The following is an 18,035-nucleotide window of genomic DNA, read 5'->3' as shown; positions in this document are numbered from 1 at the left end:
AAGAATAATGCATATATATTAAAAATATTAGGTTAGTTAGATCTTAAAAGCTCACCAAAGTTAATCTCAACGTTCAAAAAATACCTACAAAAATAAGTACATATGGTCTATCAACAAGTTCCTCAGATCGATAGTAGGATTTTAAACTTACATTATAGCTGAGTAAACTTTTGTCAATTTTTTTTATAGATGGATAAACGGAATCCTTATCAATTCAACCAATCTTTATTAGTTAGTTTAGCTGATTTTAATTGTTTTTTTTTTTGTTTTCATTATTCAATAAATAAAAGAAATTCTTGTATAGTAAATTCAAATTATCACTGTTAAGGGTAATAAAGTTGGTTGATCATCCACATGAACTTAACTTAGTTGATAACAATGCATAATATATGCAGGGGGTCATAGTTCGAATCCTAGACAATTCACTTATTCCCCTAAAAATCAATTTCTAACCACTAAGCTACATGACAAAAAAAAAATGGTCGGTCATTGTCTTCGTGAGCTTGGCTAAGTTGTTAGGTACATTACATTATATATGCATAGATTGAGGTTTTAACCATGAATTGTCTACTTATTCACTCTAAAATGAGAATCTCCAACCATTAGATCGGAAAAAAAAATTAGTCGGTCATTTATATTTAAGCATCTTGACACAATCTTCTACTATCTCGACATATATTATTAAAAAATGGCAACTCAAATATAAAAATAAATCTAAGACAGACTACATATCCGATCCAAAAGGCCAAAACCTTGGTTTTTTTAAACTCTCATAGGTTGAGACATAATAGTGTGCTCTTCTTTAGGTCAAAGTTTAAATTCTAACGGTGTCGTCAATCTCTATGTTGGAACACTCCATGTTGAGATTTGTTCATGCTTCATTTGGACCATTGCTAGTGAAAGATGGAATTGGTCCCCATTTTTTTGGGTGACTAAGCGTGATTCTAAGTTTTACAAAAAGAGAAATGCTAACAACATAGTACATTTTAACACACATTTTTCAACACACTCTCTTTGATTGATTAAAATTCACAGTAGTCTCATCAAATCATGTGGATCCCATATAAATTTAGTGGAACCCATGTGAGTTTTAACCAATCAAATTGAGTGTGTTAAAATATGTGTTGTTAGCATTTCTCTTAAACTTTTTTTTTCTTTCCTTTTTTACAAAATCAACCTAAAACTTAAGTTTGCAAAATCTTGTTCAATTTTAATTCAAACAATATTTTCATTCGAACGCAACTGCAAAGATTAATCATTTAAGATAAAAAAAATTTGTGGGAATTTAAGATAAAATATTTAAAATCCATTTTAAGGTTGCCTTTTTTCAACAAATATTTTTTATACACACTGGTTAATGATCGAACTCTAGAGTATTAATAATTAAGAAATCCGAGTATCAAGTACCTTGGTTTTTTGCTTTTAAAAAAAAGAAGTACCGTAGAGCACCCATATTGGTAGGGTCTTTACCATTTAAGATCCGTTACCTAATATGTATCACTATTATGGGAAAAAAATTGGGGGTTTCTTAAGACCCCCAATTTTAAGTGGATCTCACACCATTTTTTAATAAAATAATTATTATTTGAGTTGCTTTTCACTAATAAATAATTATTGGTGAATCCATTTAAACATTTTGATAAAGAATCTCCATTGGAGTGACTGAGTACCTATTAAGTACTATGATTAAAAAATAAAAAAAATAATGTCTCTTCACCGTGGATGCTATTAGTTTATTCCCACGTTGAATAGATAGGAATATCCAACGAAAATATACCTCTTCTTCTCTTCTGTAGCTGTTACCAAAAAGAGACATCACAATCACAATAAAATATTTCCTTAAATCAGAAAAGCACTTTCCATGCTCCCTCGATCACAATGTGGACCTCTCTCCTCTCTTAATTACTCTCATTTTCTTTCTACGGTAACTCCGCATCAAACATAACGTAACGCATTGCCTTATTTTATTTTTAATATATAAATCAAACATATAGAAACCGTCGTCACCACCTCTCTTCAAATTTCAGGTACCTTCTTCTTCTTCTCTTAAATTACGTTTCACTGTTTTTAGTCTAATCAAATTCACTTTTGATCTTACATTATTTTATTATTCTTCTCTCCTTTGACTTATTTTTCAATTCAATGTTATGTTACTAGTCTATTTTTTTTCACTTGCGGCGGTTTTATAACTTCAAGATTTTGACCCATCTAATCCCACATTTTTTCTCTCTTCAGATCTAAAATCTTCCACTTCTTCAAATTCAAATGCTTCACTGGGTTTTCAAAATTCCCAAATTTTGAAACCCCGAACACAGCATAAAACACATGTCTGGGGCCATAGACATGGACCACGTGGGTTTCTCCAAACCCAAATCATCTCCGGCGACTTCTCCGACCACCGATCACGGCCGTGGTAAAAAACCCGGTTCAATTTCAATGGATCATGTTCTATTGGCTTTGCGTGAGACTAAGGAAGAAAGGGATGTTCGTATTCGGAGTTTATTCAATTTCTTTGATGCTACTAACAAAGGGTATTTGGATTATGCTCACATTGAAGCAGGGTTATCTGCACTTCAGATTCCACCTGAATATAAATATGCTAAGGAGCTTTTTAAGATTTGTGATGCTGATAGAGATGGGAGAATTGATTATCATGATTTTAGACGGTATATGGATGATAAAGAACTTGAACTTTATAGAATTTTTCAAGCTATTGATGTTGAACATAATGGTTGTATTCTTCCTGAAGAACTTTGGGATGCTCTTGTCAAGGCTGGTATTCTTTTAGCCCCCTCTTGTTAATTATGTCACTTACTTTGTTAATTATGTTTTTTCATCTGACCTATGAAGCTCATACACCGGACACGACACTGACACACCGGTTATAATTTTAAAAAATGGCATAATTGAAGTAATCGCATGTGTCACTGTCCGTGATAGACATGGACACATGTCAGACACCAAACACGCCTTCAATCAGAAGTGTCAGCGCTACATATTTTATAACAAACAGGGAGGCTAAGTATAATTATCACTATAGTAAATTTTTTTTTTGAACAAGCTATAGTAAACATTAATATTGGTTGGGGGGTGGTATTGTTGTCTCTTTCATCCATTGCATGCTTATTCCTTTTTTTGATGTTAGTATGTTGTTGGTTGTTGGCTTGTTACTTTTCCTTGAGTGGGACAAGAAATGTTGATATTTGATGTTGCTCTTTAACTCAAACTTGCATTGCCTATGATTGTGGCTGCTGTAACTGTAACCTTGCTCGAAGAAACTTAGATTGTAGTTGTATATAAGTATTTGTAGATTCTACGCAACCTTTTCTAAATGAGATTGAGTTTCACAAAGGTTCCTTCTAAAATGGGAAAATATCTCATATGGTGGATTGATGCTTGGATTTGTACGAAACAATACAACAATCGGTGCCTCTCCCCATAAGATGAGAAACTCATGTATTACTTGTACATACAATTGAAACAGTGATCCAATCGGTGCCGGTTCAGTAAAAAACAAGGAAAATGAACAGTAGAGCATCAAAACACAACCTATATCCGTTTTCTCTTGTTTTTATTAAATTAATAACATCGATCAAGTCACTGCCTCTTCTGTACGGACCATGAACTTCTACTTGAAGGTGGTGACGTTGATCGGTGCCAAAGTTTTGACCGATTTTCAAGCATTGATCCAGCGCCGCATCTTTGACACAAATAAGCTAGAAATGCGCTGCTTGAGAGGTCATTCGTAGCCATAGTTATAACTCATATATATCATGCATGAACAAATGTTGAGAGACTGCAGAGGTTCTGTAGTCATTCATAGCTTTGGTAAACCTTGTGAATGCATGTTTCTTTTGAGGATGTTGTGTTGCTTATAGAAAAAATTTCAAAGGAAATTTGTAAATAACTCTATGAATTTGTATGGTGTGTGGGCCGTGGGACTTGTGAAGGCCGATTCGACTTCAATCTTTGATGGTGGATTCTATATATGTTTACTCAATTACTTGCTTACTTTATCGTGTGGGATAATATGTTCAGGCATTATTATTTATATACTAGGTCTTTAAGGTGGTATTCCCTTTTGTGGAAGATTTTTCCATTCCCTTGTTTCATTTTCTCATTGTAGTATTTATCATAACCAAAGCCAGCTTTGATGCTGCAGGGATTGAAATTGATGAGGTTGAACTTGCGCGCTTTGTTGAGCATGTTGATAAGGATAATAATGGAATTATCACTTTTGAAGAATGGAGAGATTTTCTTCTTCTTTATCCTCACGAAGCAACCCTTGAAAATATATATCAACATTGGGAGAGGGTATGCCTTGTAGACATTGGAGAACAAGCTGTCATTCCTGAAGGCATCAGCAAGCATGTGCACAGGAGCAGATATTTTATTGCAGGGGGAATAGCAGGAGCTGCTTCTCGCACAGCAACTGCTCCTCTTGATCGTCTAAAGGTGGTCTTACAAATTCAGACTGGAAAGGCATCCATTATGCCAGCAGTAATGAAGATATGGCAACGAGACGGTTTATTAGGGTTTTTCCGAGGTAATGGGTTGAATGTTGTGAAGGTTGCACCTGAGAGCGCCATCAAGTTTTATGCTTATGAAATGCTGAAAAATGTAATTGGAGATAGTCAAGGGAACAAGTCAGATATTGGTACTGCCGGAAGACTTTTTGCAGGTGGCATGGCTGGTGCCATTGCACAGATTGCTATCTATCCATTGGATCTTATCAAAACTAGGTTACAGACATGTGCGTCTGAAGGTGGAAAGGCTCCGAACCTAGGAACCCTTACAAAGGATATATGGATCCAAGAGGGACCCCGGGCTTTCTATAGAGGCCTTGTTCCATCTCTTCTTGGTATGATTCCTTATGCAGGCATTGATCTCACTGCTTATGACACCTTGAAAGATATATCCAAGAAATATATTATATCTGACCATGGTATGATATTTTTGCCACTCTTGATCTCTTTAACTTATTTAATTTCGTTTGTACACCTTATATTCTTATTGATAAATTGACACTTCTAGCATATTTAACCTTTTTATGCTCTTTTCTTCTTCATAGAACCTGGTCCTCTAGTACAACTTGGATGTGGGACAGTTTCGGGAGCTCTTGGAGCTACTTGTGTCTATCCACTGCAGGTTATTCGTACAAGGTATTGTTTTGTGCCATAAGTAATGTTTTTCTCTGGTCTTCTCGCCCCAAAAGCAAATAATGAGTGTGGGATGATATCGGTTTTGTTCTTGATAGCTAGTTTTATAATGGCTAACTTGCACTTATATGTCCTTTAGTTATTTTAGGTTTCCCTTTGGTCCTTAAGTTTTTTTTGTTCCACTTTGGTCCCTTAATTTACGAATGTTAGACATTTTGGTCCTTCCTGCCTGGTCTCCATATTTGAGTCCGTCAAATGTTTGGCACTACAATTTGTTGATTAGGAGCCTCACCCAGCAAGAAGAAGAAGAAGGAAACACAAGAAATGGGAACATTTGACAGACTCAAATGAAAAACTGAAAGAAAGGACAAAAATCTGTAACATTTGTAACTTGGGACCAAAATGGAACGAAAAAAACTTAAGGGACCAAAGTAAAACCTGAAAACAACTCAAGGATCCAAAATAAAATTTAACCTTTTAGAATTTATACAATGTATGTTCTTTAATTACATTACATTGCCATGCTTCTCAGGCTGCAGGCGCAACCTACCAACACTTCTAGTGCTTACAAGGGAATGTCTGATGTTTTTTGGAAAACCCTTAAGGACGAAGGCTTTCGAGGGTTCTACAAGGGACTCATTCCAAATCTCCTCAAAGTTGTGCCGGCTGCAAGTATTACTTACATGGTTTATGAAAATATGAAGAAGAATTTAGATCTTGATTAGAGTTGTTACAGTTACTGCCCAGAGCTGATTTCAAATGTTATATAGGACATCTTAAAATGTTGATGGTGACGAAAAAAGAGAGATTAACTAATCCTGTAGGCACTATTACAAGTAGTGATTCTTCAAGGAGGGTGTTTAAACACAATTTGTAGTCAGAAAGTTTTTCCCCTTGCTTATCTGAACTAAAAGTTTGAGAAATTAGGATTGAGTACTCTATATATATCAAGTTATTAGGTGTTATCCATTTTGATATGTACTTTACCCACTATTAGTGTCTTATATTAAAAAGTGAATATATCATAAATATATACAGATTGGCGCATGGCTTTGTAATGGTGGATAGAATTGATGGACGACATTCTTATGAGGTTTATGAAACAACAATAAGTTGAGTCATTTTTCGCACAATGTTACACATTCTTACGAGTTGACTTGTTTAGATCTGAAGTTTCAGATTTTGACATTTTTTGTTGAATCTACTGTTTAACTCTAGATGCATGTATACCAAACATTAGTCGAAAAGGAAATTGATATTCTTGATGTGTTTGGTATCGATACTTAGAGCTTAGACCTCTGACCAGGTGTTTGGAACTGTGGTAGATAACCAGATACCTGATGCACGTGTTGAGATTAAAGCTCCATGATTGGGACACAGTTTCACCATAGTTCCAAACACTCGATTTTTGTCTGGGGTTTTCGTTGTCTCCCATTGTAAATGTGAAAAAAGGATCTCTTGCTTGTCTAGCCATGTGGATTTCATGAGTCACAGCATTCTCATACGCCCAAGTAATACTGTCTTGTGTGGTGTTTGGACAGAAAAATTTGCATAAATACATCTAATTATCTTTTCAGGCTAACAAGACTATGAAATGAACACTCACATTATATCAAAACACATTTTGAAGTTCTTTCCAAGGTCTTCATTTAATATCTTCTTTTGGTATGTTTTTCACTTGTGGTAGCACTAGGTGTGCGATGTATAATGGTATCATTTCTGTGTTTAACCTCACATCACGTTGGTAGTTAGTTGGGTTAATTGGGTTTGTTATTAATGTCGTAATATTGTTAGGAATTAGGATGCAGTACATGTATCACTGCTTACATACATCTTCACATATGATATATAGTTATGTACCAGTATTGTTCGTGACTTACTGCAGAGTGAAGATGTTATGTCAGCACTTGACTTGAGCTTGTAACTTCGAAACAAACGGACATGTCGCATTACACAAATTCCAAAAATAACAGACAACAGACATGTTTACAGCAAACAGACATGTTTACAGCACAAGGTAAATGTTGACAGTGGAAAACAGTTAAGTTTTCTATGTGACAACAAACTGTTTACCATTTTATTCATTGCTTGCAGCAAAAACAGCAAATATTACAATACAAGTTACAATCTCAGTTTCTGCTGCTTGCCTTCGTAACAGACACATACATCTATTGGATTTTATTTATTTAGATATATATATATATATATCATGCATGGTTTCTGAGTTAACCATTCAAACTAACTAGTTTAAAGAATGAGCAGAAAGAGATACAACACTAAACAAACATTGATTGATTTAAGATGAAAATGCAGACTCTATTTGATTTGATGTAGCTGTCTTAATCACCAGTGCAGGTGTAGCATCACGAATGGAACCTGGAAGAAAGGCTTGGCCTTCCCTTAGCCTAGATGAATTGCCTTTTAATTTCATGCTCCTCTCTTCAGAAGGAGAGAAGCATAATGTTCATGAACTGAACATATTTGTCTTCATCCTCTTCATTTCCTTCTTCCTCCATATTCTGGTCGTTACTTGGCTTAGCTTATATATAGATTTTAATGAAGAACAATCAACAAAGAGAGGGTTTTCATTTCCCTGACATTCAAGCATATATAGTGTCTCTTAGCAGGCAAAGATGTATCATATATCCATTTCCAACTTGTTAGGTAATTTAAAAAGCAGACAAGAGAATAGTTGCCAAAAATAAAAGTAAACAAGAAGTTGCAATATTCAAATTTAATTTCCAAAAGGTCTCTCAAAAGCAAGATGATTTGAGTAAGTTTTTTAAAATAAAAAAAAAAACTAAAAAACGATATTTGTTTATTCAAATTAGTAGAATACATCAAATACAAACACAAATTCAACATCAGTAAAAACAAGAATGATAAATCTGCAAAAATGCTTGCAATATCCAAGTTACATTTAAGGTTTTAAACTGCAGGAAAAGTTGTTTTGTGATTTTTGATACAACAAAAGCACTTGCAGATTGATACGATTGTGGAAGCTTCCAAGACTTTTACGTTTTTGCCAAACTTTAAGCTGTAGACGACACTTTTAAGTTTTTTTTAATAACAAATGTTAATAGTTTACTTGTTAGATTAAATATTTACTCCTTGCCAAGATATAAACCAGGACCTCAAACTTCTTTATCCTTTAATTCAAATCAGTTGAGTTATTTATCCCTCCCACACTTTAAAGTATATTTATGTCATTCAATATAGTTTATTATGATTCTTATGCTTAACATTAATATTATAGGAGGGAGGGAGAGGCAGACTCTTGAATAATAAAGAAGTTTAGTGATAAGGAGATTAAAGATTCAATTTTCACCAAACAAATACTAACAATATTATCGTTTATCGTTAAAAAAAAAATATGGAGAACAAGGGGCTAGAAAGGATTGGAAAACAGGTAAAAAGAAGAGAATATATAGATGATATAATATGAAAAGTTGGTTAAAGTAGTTGTAGTGGCAAAACAACCAAGTGTAAAGAGGGGAGAGGGTGGTAGATAAGCACTTACATTGCATTTTAAGATAATATATATGTTGGCACCGTCCAATTTGTACCCCATGGAGATGGTGGGTCAAATGCTTTATGAGTGGATATAGTATAACCACTGATTTTTTAACCTTTAGTGAGATTTGCTTAATACTTAAGTGATTGTACGTAACCAAAGAAAGCCAATACTTAACTTTTTTTAATGAACACGTATAGGATTATTACATCATATGATTAAAAAATGTTGCTCAAATTAACCTGATTTAGAATATCAATCTTTCCTTACTGAGAGAGATAACGATTATTGGAGCTTCTCACGATAAAATAATTTAGCTAATTAGGTCGTCAACTCCTTTCTCCTAATTGCAAGTGGATGCTTTAAGCATGCTTTGGAATAATTTTATTTTCTACACATTAATATAATCCTCTGCTTTCTTTTGAGTCTTGAGTTTGCTTTTATGATTACAGGCTATATTATTAATTATGGAATGTGAGGAAAGCTTTTACAAAATGCTTTGAAGAAATGACATGGGTTTGCTTGTTTTGTTCCACATATAGAATTTGCAAATCAGAGATATTTGCTTGGTGTCATATTCATGCACTTTCTCCTTTACAGTTTTGATGGCACCACTTTGGTTTGAACGTACGAATATGCAAGAAGGTAATTAAATAAACGTGATATATTTTTCTAAAAGTTATTATAATAACAAAAGAAAAGTTATGTTAATTGTGCATGATTTTCAACTAACACACGGTGGCATTTAGCCTGCACAAGCAAAAGAGTTGTGCACATGCACAAGGGAGGAAATTAAGGACAGCTGGCGGTAAAAAAATCACTTTTTACCTGCTGGAATATTTTAATGTTTCATATTATATTGTAAGATATTCCTTTTATTGTTTTTGCTGCTCACACTCCCTAAAAAATCACCAGTTATCAGCAATTAATTGTATACCCCCTACTAAAATTGAAACATGGAGAGTAGTAATTCACACTTCACTAACACCTGAGTTACGGTTTGAATCTCACTTGAGCTATCTTTCCCTTTTTCCTTCATGCTTAACACTTTTCTTCATCTTCATCACTACCCATGTTCTTCATCACCATCAACCTACCCATTAACTATCAACTCCAAACCCTAATGGCACCGAAGAAGGATAAGGCACCACCACCGTCATCAAAGCCAGCGAAATCAGGAGGAGGAAAGCAAAAGAAGAAGAAATGGAGCAAAGGTAAACAAAAGGAAAAGGTTAACAACATGGTTTTGTTTGATCAAGGTACCTATGATAAGCTTCTCACTGAAGCTCCTAAATACAAACTCATCACTCCTTCAGTCCTCTCTGATCGTCTCAGGATTAATGGATCTTTGGCACGTCGTGCAATCAAAGATTTGATGGCAAGAGGTTTGGTTAGGTTGGTGTCTGCTCATTCTAGTCAGCAGATTTACACTAGAGCCACTAATACATAGGCGGTTTTGAGGTGTTTTTTATTTTCCTGATTTTGTTTAGAGACAACATTATTATGAGGATGTGTTTGGTTTTCATGTTTTTGTCATTTTGTTGAAGACAGTTGTTGAAATTTTGTTTTAAATTAATGATGACAAGTTTAATTTTTGGGAAAAAAAAACTACCCATTAACTTCAATTCTTCATCAACAAAATTGTTCAATATTATTTCATTTTCTTTTGAAGTTTGGAGATTGCAGCTTAGTGTGGTTTATAGATCTGGATTCATTAAATCTCTTGGTTGATTTCTGAAATCTTTCAACTTAAAGGTTTTATTATGCTATATGGTTGTTGAATACTAGTGTTGTTGGCCAATAAAAGAGGCTGAGAAACCATAACTGAAAGAAACTTTTTTTTTTATATAGATAAATTTTGGTCAATAAAAGAGGCTAAGAAACCAACACTGGTTGCACGACAGTCAGAAATGTTGGTCTGCAGTCGCGCACGGTCGTGCATAATGTTGGAACGACCGTGCGTAAACTCACTGGAAGAGAATTTATTTTTGTTTATTTTCATGCACACGGTCGTGCTCTTATATGGCACGGTCGTGCGTGACATCCTGGAAGTGATTGTGTTTGGTTTCTACTAGTTTTGTTATGTAATTATGTATGTCTTTGGTTCCTGCAATTTTGTTGATAAAAATGAAGTGTGGGTTTCGGTGAATATGTCTTGTCCAATTTCCTGCATCCCTTAGTGAAATTTTGAAAAGAGGAAAGAAATGAAGTTAGATGTTATAATTTGATTGACGTGTATAGAAAGAGGTGGGGTTTAATTCAATATAGAGGTGGGGTATAGAAAGATTATAGCATATTGAAAGAATGAAAGAAAAAATATCCAAGTTTGTGTTGTCTGTGTTACTGCCTTGTTTTGTTTTCTGAGTTTGTTTTGTGAGTGCTTGTGATTAATTCAATATATGTATGTATTATGAACAGGAAAATGGATATTCATGAAATCCTAGAAATTTTCGTAATTCCAAATTTAAGCAACATAGCTGGGGAAAGCAACATTACTGGGGAAAGTTCAGAGGTATGTTGAAGTCATTACATTATTGTGTAAATTATTTTTGAAGTTGAAGATATTATCGAAAACCATAGGGTAATTCTGCTCCGAGGTTTGTCAATTACTAAGTTATTTTGCATTTTATATTATACAGGACTTGGGCAATAACCCTTGTTCAGAGAGTGTTCTATGTTCCTCGGATGAAGATGTCGAAGACATCTACACTTCGTTGTATGGGTGCAACTTTGATGATGAAACGACGGTTGATTATTATTATTAGGCGAAGGCTAGGACGAGGGGCAAGAACCATAAAAATCTGCGATTGTGCAAGAAACATAAAAATCAAGATTTTAATGGTGTTTTTTGTGCAAGAACCATAAAATAAATTATATGCGAGTGGCTTGTGGGTTTGCGAAATTAAGTATGTGCTTCTTGCCTTTGAAAGGTGATGCGTGTGAAACTGATTTGGTTTTGTTTTGTTGGGCAGATATAGACATCATCACAGAGCAAAAAAATAAGTATCTACATTGTCAAAAGGGGAAATAGGTAGAGAATGTCATAAAAAGAGTTCTTATTGTGTATAATAATGCCTTTGACATATTGTTGCAATAAATTGTCAAGAATATTGCTTACAAAATAACAGTAATAGTTAACATTACATTGAACTTTGAGACTGATTTTCATCTCTAATTTTCGTCTCAAAAAACAGCACAGCCCCCGTGAAAGAAGTTACACGAATAACAGCATGCCGCAAACAACTCAGCCTCACTCCCTCCGCTCTCAGCCGTTCCAAATTACACTGTTAATATAAACTTACATTAGAGCAGAAAGGATGTCAAAAACATAATCTCAAGCAGAAAGGATGCCAACTATAAAGAATCTAATAATATCAAATCGACCAAAACCAGGAGCTACTTGAAAACTCTTATTCACATCCTTACTTAACCCAAAATCATGTCTACATACACACACAATCTAATAATGCTTAATTTCACCACACATGACAGACCCTTTCATCGCTTATTTGAATTCACAGCCAATAACTCAAACATTACCCTTACCACTTTCTGCTCCTTGTCACTTATTCTTTGGTTTGTTTTTGCTTCCTATTTTTTCAATCGTTCTAGATTCACCATCGCTACTTGTTTTTCAGTCCTGCATGATAATAATACAATGTTCTTTTTAAAACGAGATTGATTAAAGTCACACATTGCAGGACCAATTTCACTAGAATCATGTCTTATTATTATGTTCCCTGTTTAATAATCAACAACCAATATAAGAGTGGCTTGTTACACTTCAAACTTTAATAATAAAAATTAAACTTTAATTTTTTTAACCCAGCACAAATAAGAAAAAGGGAAAATAAAAAAAGGGAACTAGATCTAGAAGATAATTTGTACTACATGATAATGAAGGGTCCTTCTAAAAATCATTTAGCTCCTTCACGATGCGCTTTGAAGCCGTTATAGTTGAAACTTCAAAATAACAACAAATGGAAAACATAATAAAGATTATCATGCAACACATTGTTGGATCTAGAAAGCAATAAAAAGAAATTGAAAGGAAAAAAGTTTCAATTGGGATATGGAACAAAAGATAAATGAAGGGTTACCACTTACCAATCGATTTCAATCAGCAGGAAAGTTTCAATTCGTGTGGTCGCGTTGATATCAAAGACTGACACATGTCAGATATAGAATGCTCCTTTTATTTGAAATGTCGGTGCTACATAGGTTGAGAATTACAATGATGCCTCAGATGTGCAGCTCTTGGTGACTCCAACAGCTGAAGTAGACCTTCCAAACTAGCACATGGAATGGAAGTATTATTATGAACATAGAAAAACAATGTAAGAGGCAAAGAAGATACAACAAAGAAAGGATATAAGGAATAAAAATCACTACCACAGAGCGTTTTAAACCAGGCAAGGATATCAAAGTACTCCTCCTATTACAACCTTCAGTGTTTATTTTTGCCTCATTTGATTTCCCTGCATAGTTTGCTGACTTAATACCTAATAACACTGGTTAAATGATTGAAAACCCACCAAGGCAACTAAACTTACACAATTACAAGCTTATGCAATGTATGCAAGCAAGTAAGAACAAATACAATTCACAGTTCTAGCAGCAACCCATTTTAAGATTCAAAATATATCATTTTACCATCCTATTGTAAGGATACTTCAATTCCACAACACATTCAAAAATCCCAAAATAAAAAAAGTAAAAAAAATAAAAAAAAACATAAACATCATGCATAATCATAAACTAAGCTTTAGTTAATAACAACATCAGAGTCAAATCACACAATATCATGACACACACATCCACGGTTGCAACTGGATAACCTTAAGAAACAAAAAACTGCACCTGCACCAGCGTTTCACGAGCGAATTTGCCTCATCCTCCACACCATCCAACATCTTTACAACGTGGAGATTCAAGTCCAAGTACAGGTGCTTCAGAGAGGACTGAAATTCTACCATTAGAAACAGCTGATACGTCCCTGAAATATTACATCAATATTGAATCAGAACAAACAAGACAAGATACTTAACAGGACTTTCAAATATTTAAACTAGTTATCAATTACTGGCCAGAATACTCAATCATAGAGAAAAGAGAACTATTCTATCATATTGAAACTATTATTGTAAGTTACTCACCAATCTCTAAAAGCTAAATGAAGAACCTTTCTAAACTAAATAACATAGTCAAAATATTAACAATGACCCACATAAAAAAGTGCAAAATTGGATAATCAACAACATGATATTTTTATTATGTTCCCTGATCAATAATCAACAACCAATATAAGAGTGGGTTGTTACCGCCCTTCAAACTTTAATAATAAAAATTAAACTTTGATTTTTTTAACACAGCACAGATAAGAAAAGGGAAAATAAAGAAAGAAAACTAGATCTGGAAGATAACCTGTACTGCATGATGTTGAAGCTTCTACAAATCATTTAGCTCCTCCGCGATGCACTTTGAAGCCGTAATAATTGAAACTTCAAAATAACAGGGTTACCAATCGATTTCAATCAGCATAAAAGATAAATTTGGATATGAAAGAATCTTATAGTCAAAGTACTTTGATGAATGTTTAAAGACTAGTCAAATCTTTCACCGACTAATCAAGTTTACAACTCTCAACCTAATGACAAGATTCTTCAACTTAAACTACTTCCAAAATGTCATAACGAATGAACAAACTCACACTCTTGCCCTAACCGAAAAAACATTGTAGTCAAAGTACTTAGATCAATGTTCAATGACTAATCAAATTTTTCACCGACTAATACTAATCGAACTCTTGCCCTAACCAAGCTTACTACCCTAACACTATTGACAAGATTCTTTGACATAACCTAATTCAAAGATTTCAAAACGACTAATCGAACTCACAACTCTTACCCTAACTGAAAGAGTCTTAGAGCCAAAGTACTTAGATTAACGTGCAATGACTAATCAAACTCTTATTATCGACTAATCAAGCTTGTAACTCTCACCCTGATGACAAGTTTGTTTGACCTAAACTACTACAAGGACTTCAGAATGACTGATCGAACTCACAACTCTTACCCTAACTAAAAGAATCTTGTAGTCAAAGTACTTGGATGAATTTTCAATGACTAATCAAATTTTTCACCGACTGGTCAAGGTTACATCTCTCACCCTAATGACAAGATTCTTTCACCTAAACTACTTCCAAAACTGCCAAATCGACTGATCAAACTCACAACTCTTACCCTAACTTAAAGAATTTTGTAGTCAAAGTAGTTGGATGAATGTTCAACGACTAATCAAACTCTTTATCGACTAATCAAGCTTACAACTCTAACCCTAATGACAATTCTAACCCTAATGGCAAGATTCTTTGACCTAAACTACTACATAGACTTCAGCAAGACTGATCAAACTCACAACTCTTACCCTAACTGAAAGAATGTTGGAGTTAAAGTACTTGGATGAACGTTCACTGATTAATCAAACTCATGTCATCGATTAACCAAGCTTACAACTCTAATCCTAATGACAACTATGACCCTATCGACTAACCAAGCTCACAACTCTTACCCTAACTTAAAGAATCTTGTAGTCAAAGTAGTTGGATGAATGTTCAACGACTAATCAAACTATTTATCGACTAATCAAGCTTACAACTCTAACCCTAATGACAATTCTAACCCTAATGACAAGATTCTTTGACCTAAACTACTACAAAGACTTCTTAACGAATAATCAAACTCAAAATTCTTACCCTAACTAAAATAATCTTGGAGTCAAAGTACTTGGATCAAAGTTCAATGTGGTCATAAATATACATCACACACACTATTTATTAAATAAACCTAACATGTTATATTTTGTTTATAATAGTGACTAAACTGTCTATTTATTTATGCATATTCTAAATTTTCGAAGAAAATAAAAAAGCCAATTACTAAATTTTTGTCCAATTATCAAAAATTTTGAAAAAAAATTATAATTACAAATTTTTTATCCAATTATTAAATATTCTAAATTTTCCAAAAAAAAAATCCAATTCTATAAATTTTCTCAATTTACTTCAACAACTTATACTAAATTTTTATACTTTTTCGATTTAATGTATCTTTAATTTATAATTATTATTTATAAATATGATTTAGTATATTTAATTTATAAATATGATTTAGTATATTATAAATATTTTGACGCATGGCGATGAACGTAAATTCAATTCACCTTGGTTTTTTTTATTTTAAAAAGTAAACAATATAGGTTGCAGATTTATCCATCCCATAATTGAACAACACCAAAAATTGAATTGATAAGAAATGGAATAATTGAACAATATCATATGTGATTGTGAAGCACATCACTTGGCTGAATTGATTTCGGTCAATTTTTCCCAAAAATTTTCGTGTTGCTCGAAAATGGAATACACTTACAATTTTGCCATAAATTCACCTACGTTAATTCATTTCACATGTACGTAGGTGAGAATTGATTTCACGTGTATACAAGTAAATTAAGTTCACCTCTCAAAAAAAAGTTAATTAAGTTCACGTACAACCTTCAAAAATATGAATATGCGAATGTGATGGTTGCAAAACAACAATTTAATAAAACACTGCTTAAACTGCAAAAACAACAAGTTAATTTTTGTTCTTAAATATATGAAGTAAATTATTCATCTTATAATTTTTCCCAAAAAATTAAAATCCAATTACAACCGTCCAATTTAATAAAACAACTTCTACTAATTATTAATTCTTTTTAAGACTTTTCCATATTAAATTAAATGCAATTTTCGGCCAAAAATAAATAAAATTATGCAATGCTAAAAATATTTCCTTTTTTTCGGGCCAAGAAAATTAAATTTGGAAGCCCATAGACAAAATTTTACTCTACAAATGCCAAGCTCAAGCCCAATACAAAATATACCAAAAAAATGAAATAAAATATTCTGATTTAATCAAAGGGGTGGGACCCGCGTGGGACCCACATGCCCTCTCTCCCTTTGTGGCAGCAGGTCACCCATTCCCAAATCCAAACAAATCTCAACCGTTGGCATTAAAATAATAATATATGAACGGTCCAGATTTGATTTGGGCCCACCATTTGCACAAGTTTGTGTTGTGCACAACTCTTTTGCTTGTGCATTGTAAATCCCACCCTAACACACTAGTGGCAATATAATTAAAAAATATATGAATATGTAACTTGTGTAGGTGAAATATGGCGTGAAAATAACATATCTTGTAAAGGAAATTATACCTTATACCCCTACATTTAATCCTTTACCCCCTACAAAATATTGAAAATACCAATTTTACCCTTGCATTTGATTTCACCCTACACAACATTTCACCTGCTAAACTTTTCCGATATTGAAAACTCCAAAATTCAACCTGCAATTTCATTGGACCTTGCTTACATCCCCACTTTTAGAGACTCCATTGACCCATAGATGTAATAACTGAAATGTTTTCCTTTAGGCCATAGTAACTAGAATAGAATTATAAATCCTTACTTTGTGAGAAAGAACTACGACGAGAGAAGAGCGAGGAAGTATGTAATAGGACGCTCATATGATGGTTAAATTTCATGTTTGTTAAGAGGAAAAAAAATTCTTGGTATGCCTCTTTTTCAGATCTAAAATCAATTATGTATAATTCACATTTTTTCCAGAAACCGTGAATATGCAATGTCAAATATTTTAAATCTCTTAGCAAAAGATTGTTACTGGATTGTATGAAAATAAGGTGTCCATGATGAAGAGCAATGATCCGCAAACGAGGGGTACATAAGGATGAATAGAAATGGGTTGTACTAAATATTGTTGTTGGTGAAGAAAAATGAATCCCAAAACCATTCTTGTTTTCTGGAAAATTTTGCGGGGGTGAAATCAAATGTAGAAAGGGTAAAAATGGTAGTTTTCATGATTTGTAGGGGTATAAGGTATAATTTCCTCCCGTAAACTGTCAAGAAAATTGGATTACATTAAACACAAACTAGTGGCAATGTAATTAAAAAATACTCCCTCCGTCCCTATATCTAAACACCCATTCGACTTTATTTTTGTCCCTAAATGTAAATCCCTTTTCAAATTACTAGATGCATTTATTATTTTTTCCTAAACATATCCCTAATTAATACAACTAACTTGTCTTGAAATTTGAAAAATCAAATTTAATACACATACAAACAAAGGACAATTTGGTAATATTATCACACAAAACAGACACATTAATTATACTAACAGCTTTTCTTAAGAAATGTGAAAAAAGCAAAGAGGGGTTACATTAAGGGATGGAGGGAGTATATGAATATGTAACTTGCGTGTGTGTGAAATATGGCATCAAAATAATATATCCCGTAAA

General features: G+C 33.5%; 2 protein-coding genes across 2 annotated transcripts; both read left to right on the top strand.

Annotated features, from left to right (window-relative positions):
• Positions 1–1,747: 1,747 nt before the first annotated feature.
• APC3 (Mitochondrial substrate carrier family protein) lies at positions 1,748–6,292 on the top strand. The gene is made up of 5 exons (XM_085705855.1): positions 1,748–2,027; positions 2,236–2,776; positions 4,163–4,945; positions 5,072–5,162; positions 5,692–6,292. The coding sequence occupies exons 2-5, from the start codon at positions 2,326–2,328 to the stop codon at positions 5,882–5,884; spliced, it is 1,518 nt and encodes a 505-aa protein (XP_085561981.1). The 5' UTR covers positions 1,748–2,027; positions 2,236–2,325; the 3' UTR covers positions 5,885–6,292.
• Positions 6,293–9,273: 2,981 nt separating this feature from the next.
• Positions 9,274–11,639, top strand: LOC146934022 (small ribosomal subunit protein eS25y-like). Its single transcript, XM_085705854.1, has 3 exons — positions 9,274–10,068; positions 11,092–11,185; positions 11,313–11,639. Exons 1-3 carry the CDS (start codon positions 9,746–9,748, stop codon positions 11,436–11,438), a joined length of 543 nt encoding a protein of 180 aa, XP_085561980.1. The 5' UTR covers positions 9,274–9,745; the 3' UTR covers positions 11,439–11,639.
• The last annotated feature ends 6,396 nt before the right edge of the window (positions 11,640–18,035 follow it).

Source organism: Medicago sativa, chromosome 4 (genome assembly GCF_051527215.1).
Source record: "Medicago sativa cultivar Bolivia chromosome 4, Bolivia_mono, whole genome shotgun sequence".
In the NCBI taxonomy this organism is placed as follows: Eukaryota; Viridiplantae; Streptophyta; class Magnoliopsida; order Fabales; family Fabaceae; genus Medicago; species Medicago sativa.
Note: the sequence above shows the minus strand (reverse complement) of the source record. Positions and strands in the feature narration are given on the sequence as shown.

Excerpts from the sequence above, each read along its gene's own strand:
- APC3 (XM_085705855.1), top strand. The coding sequence starts at position 2,326 with ATGTCTGGGGCCATAGACATGGACCACGTGGGTTTCTCCAAACCCAAA. Across the intron at positions 2,777-4,162 it reads GGATGCTCTTGTCAAGGCTG|GGATTGAAATTGATGAGGTT; the intron begins GTATTCTTTTAG and ends TTGATGCTGCAG. Across the intron at positions 4,946-5,071 it reads ATATATTATATCTGACCATG|AACCTGGTCCTCTAGTACAA; the intron begins GTATGATATTTT and ends TCTTCTTCATAG.
- LOC146934022 (XM_085705854.1), top strand. The coding sequence starts at position 9,746 with ATGTTCTTCATCACCATCAACCTACCCATTAACTATCAACTCCAAACC. Across the intron at positions 10,069-11,091 it reads ATGGCAAGAGGTTTGGTTAG|GAAAATGGATATTCATGAAA; the intron begins GTTGGTGTCTGC and ends TATTATGAACAG. Across the intron at positions 11,186-11,312 it reads TTACTGGGGAAAGTTCAGAG|GACTTGGGCAATAACCCTTG; the intron begins GTATGTTGAAGT and ends TATATTATACAG.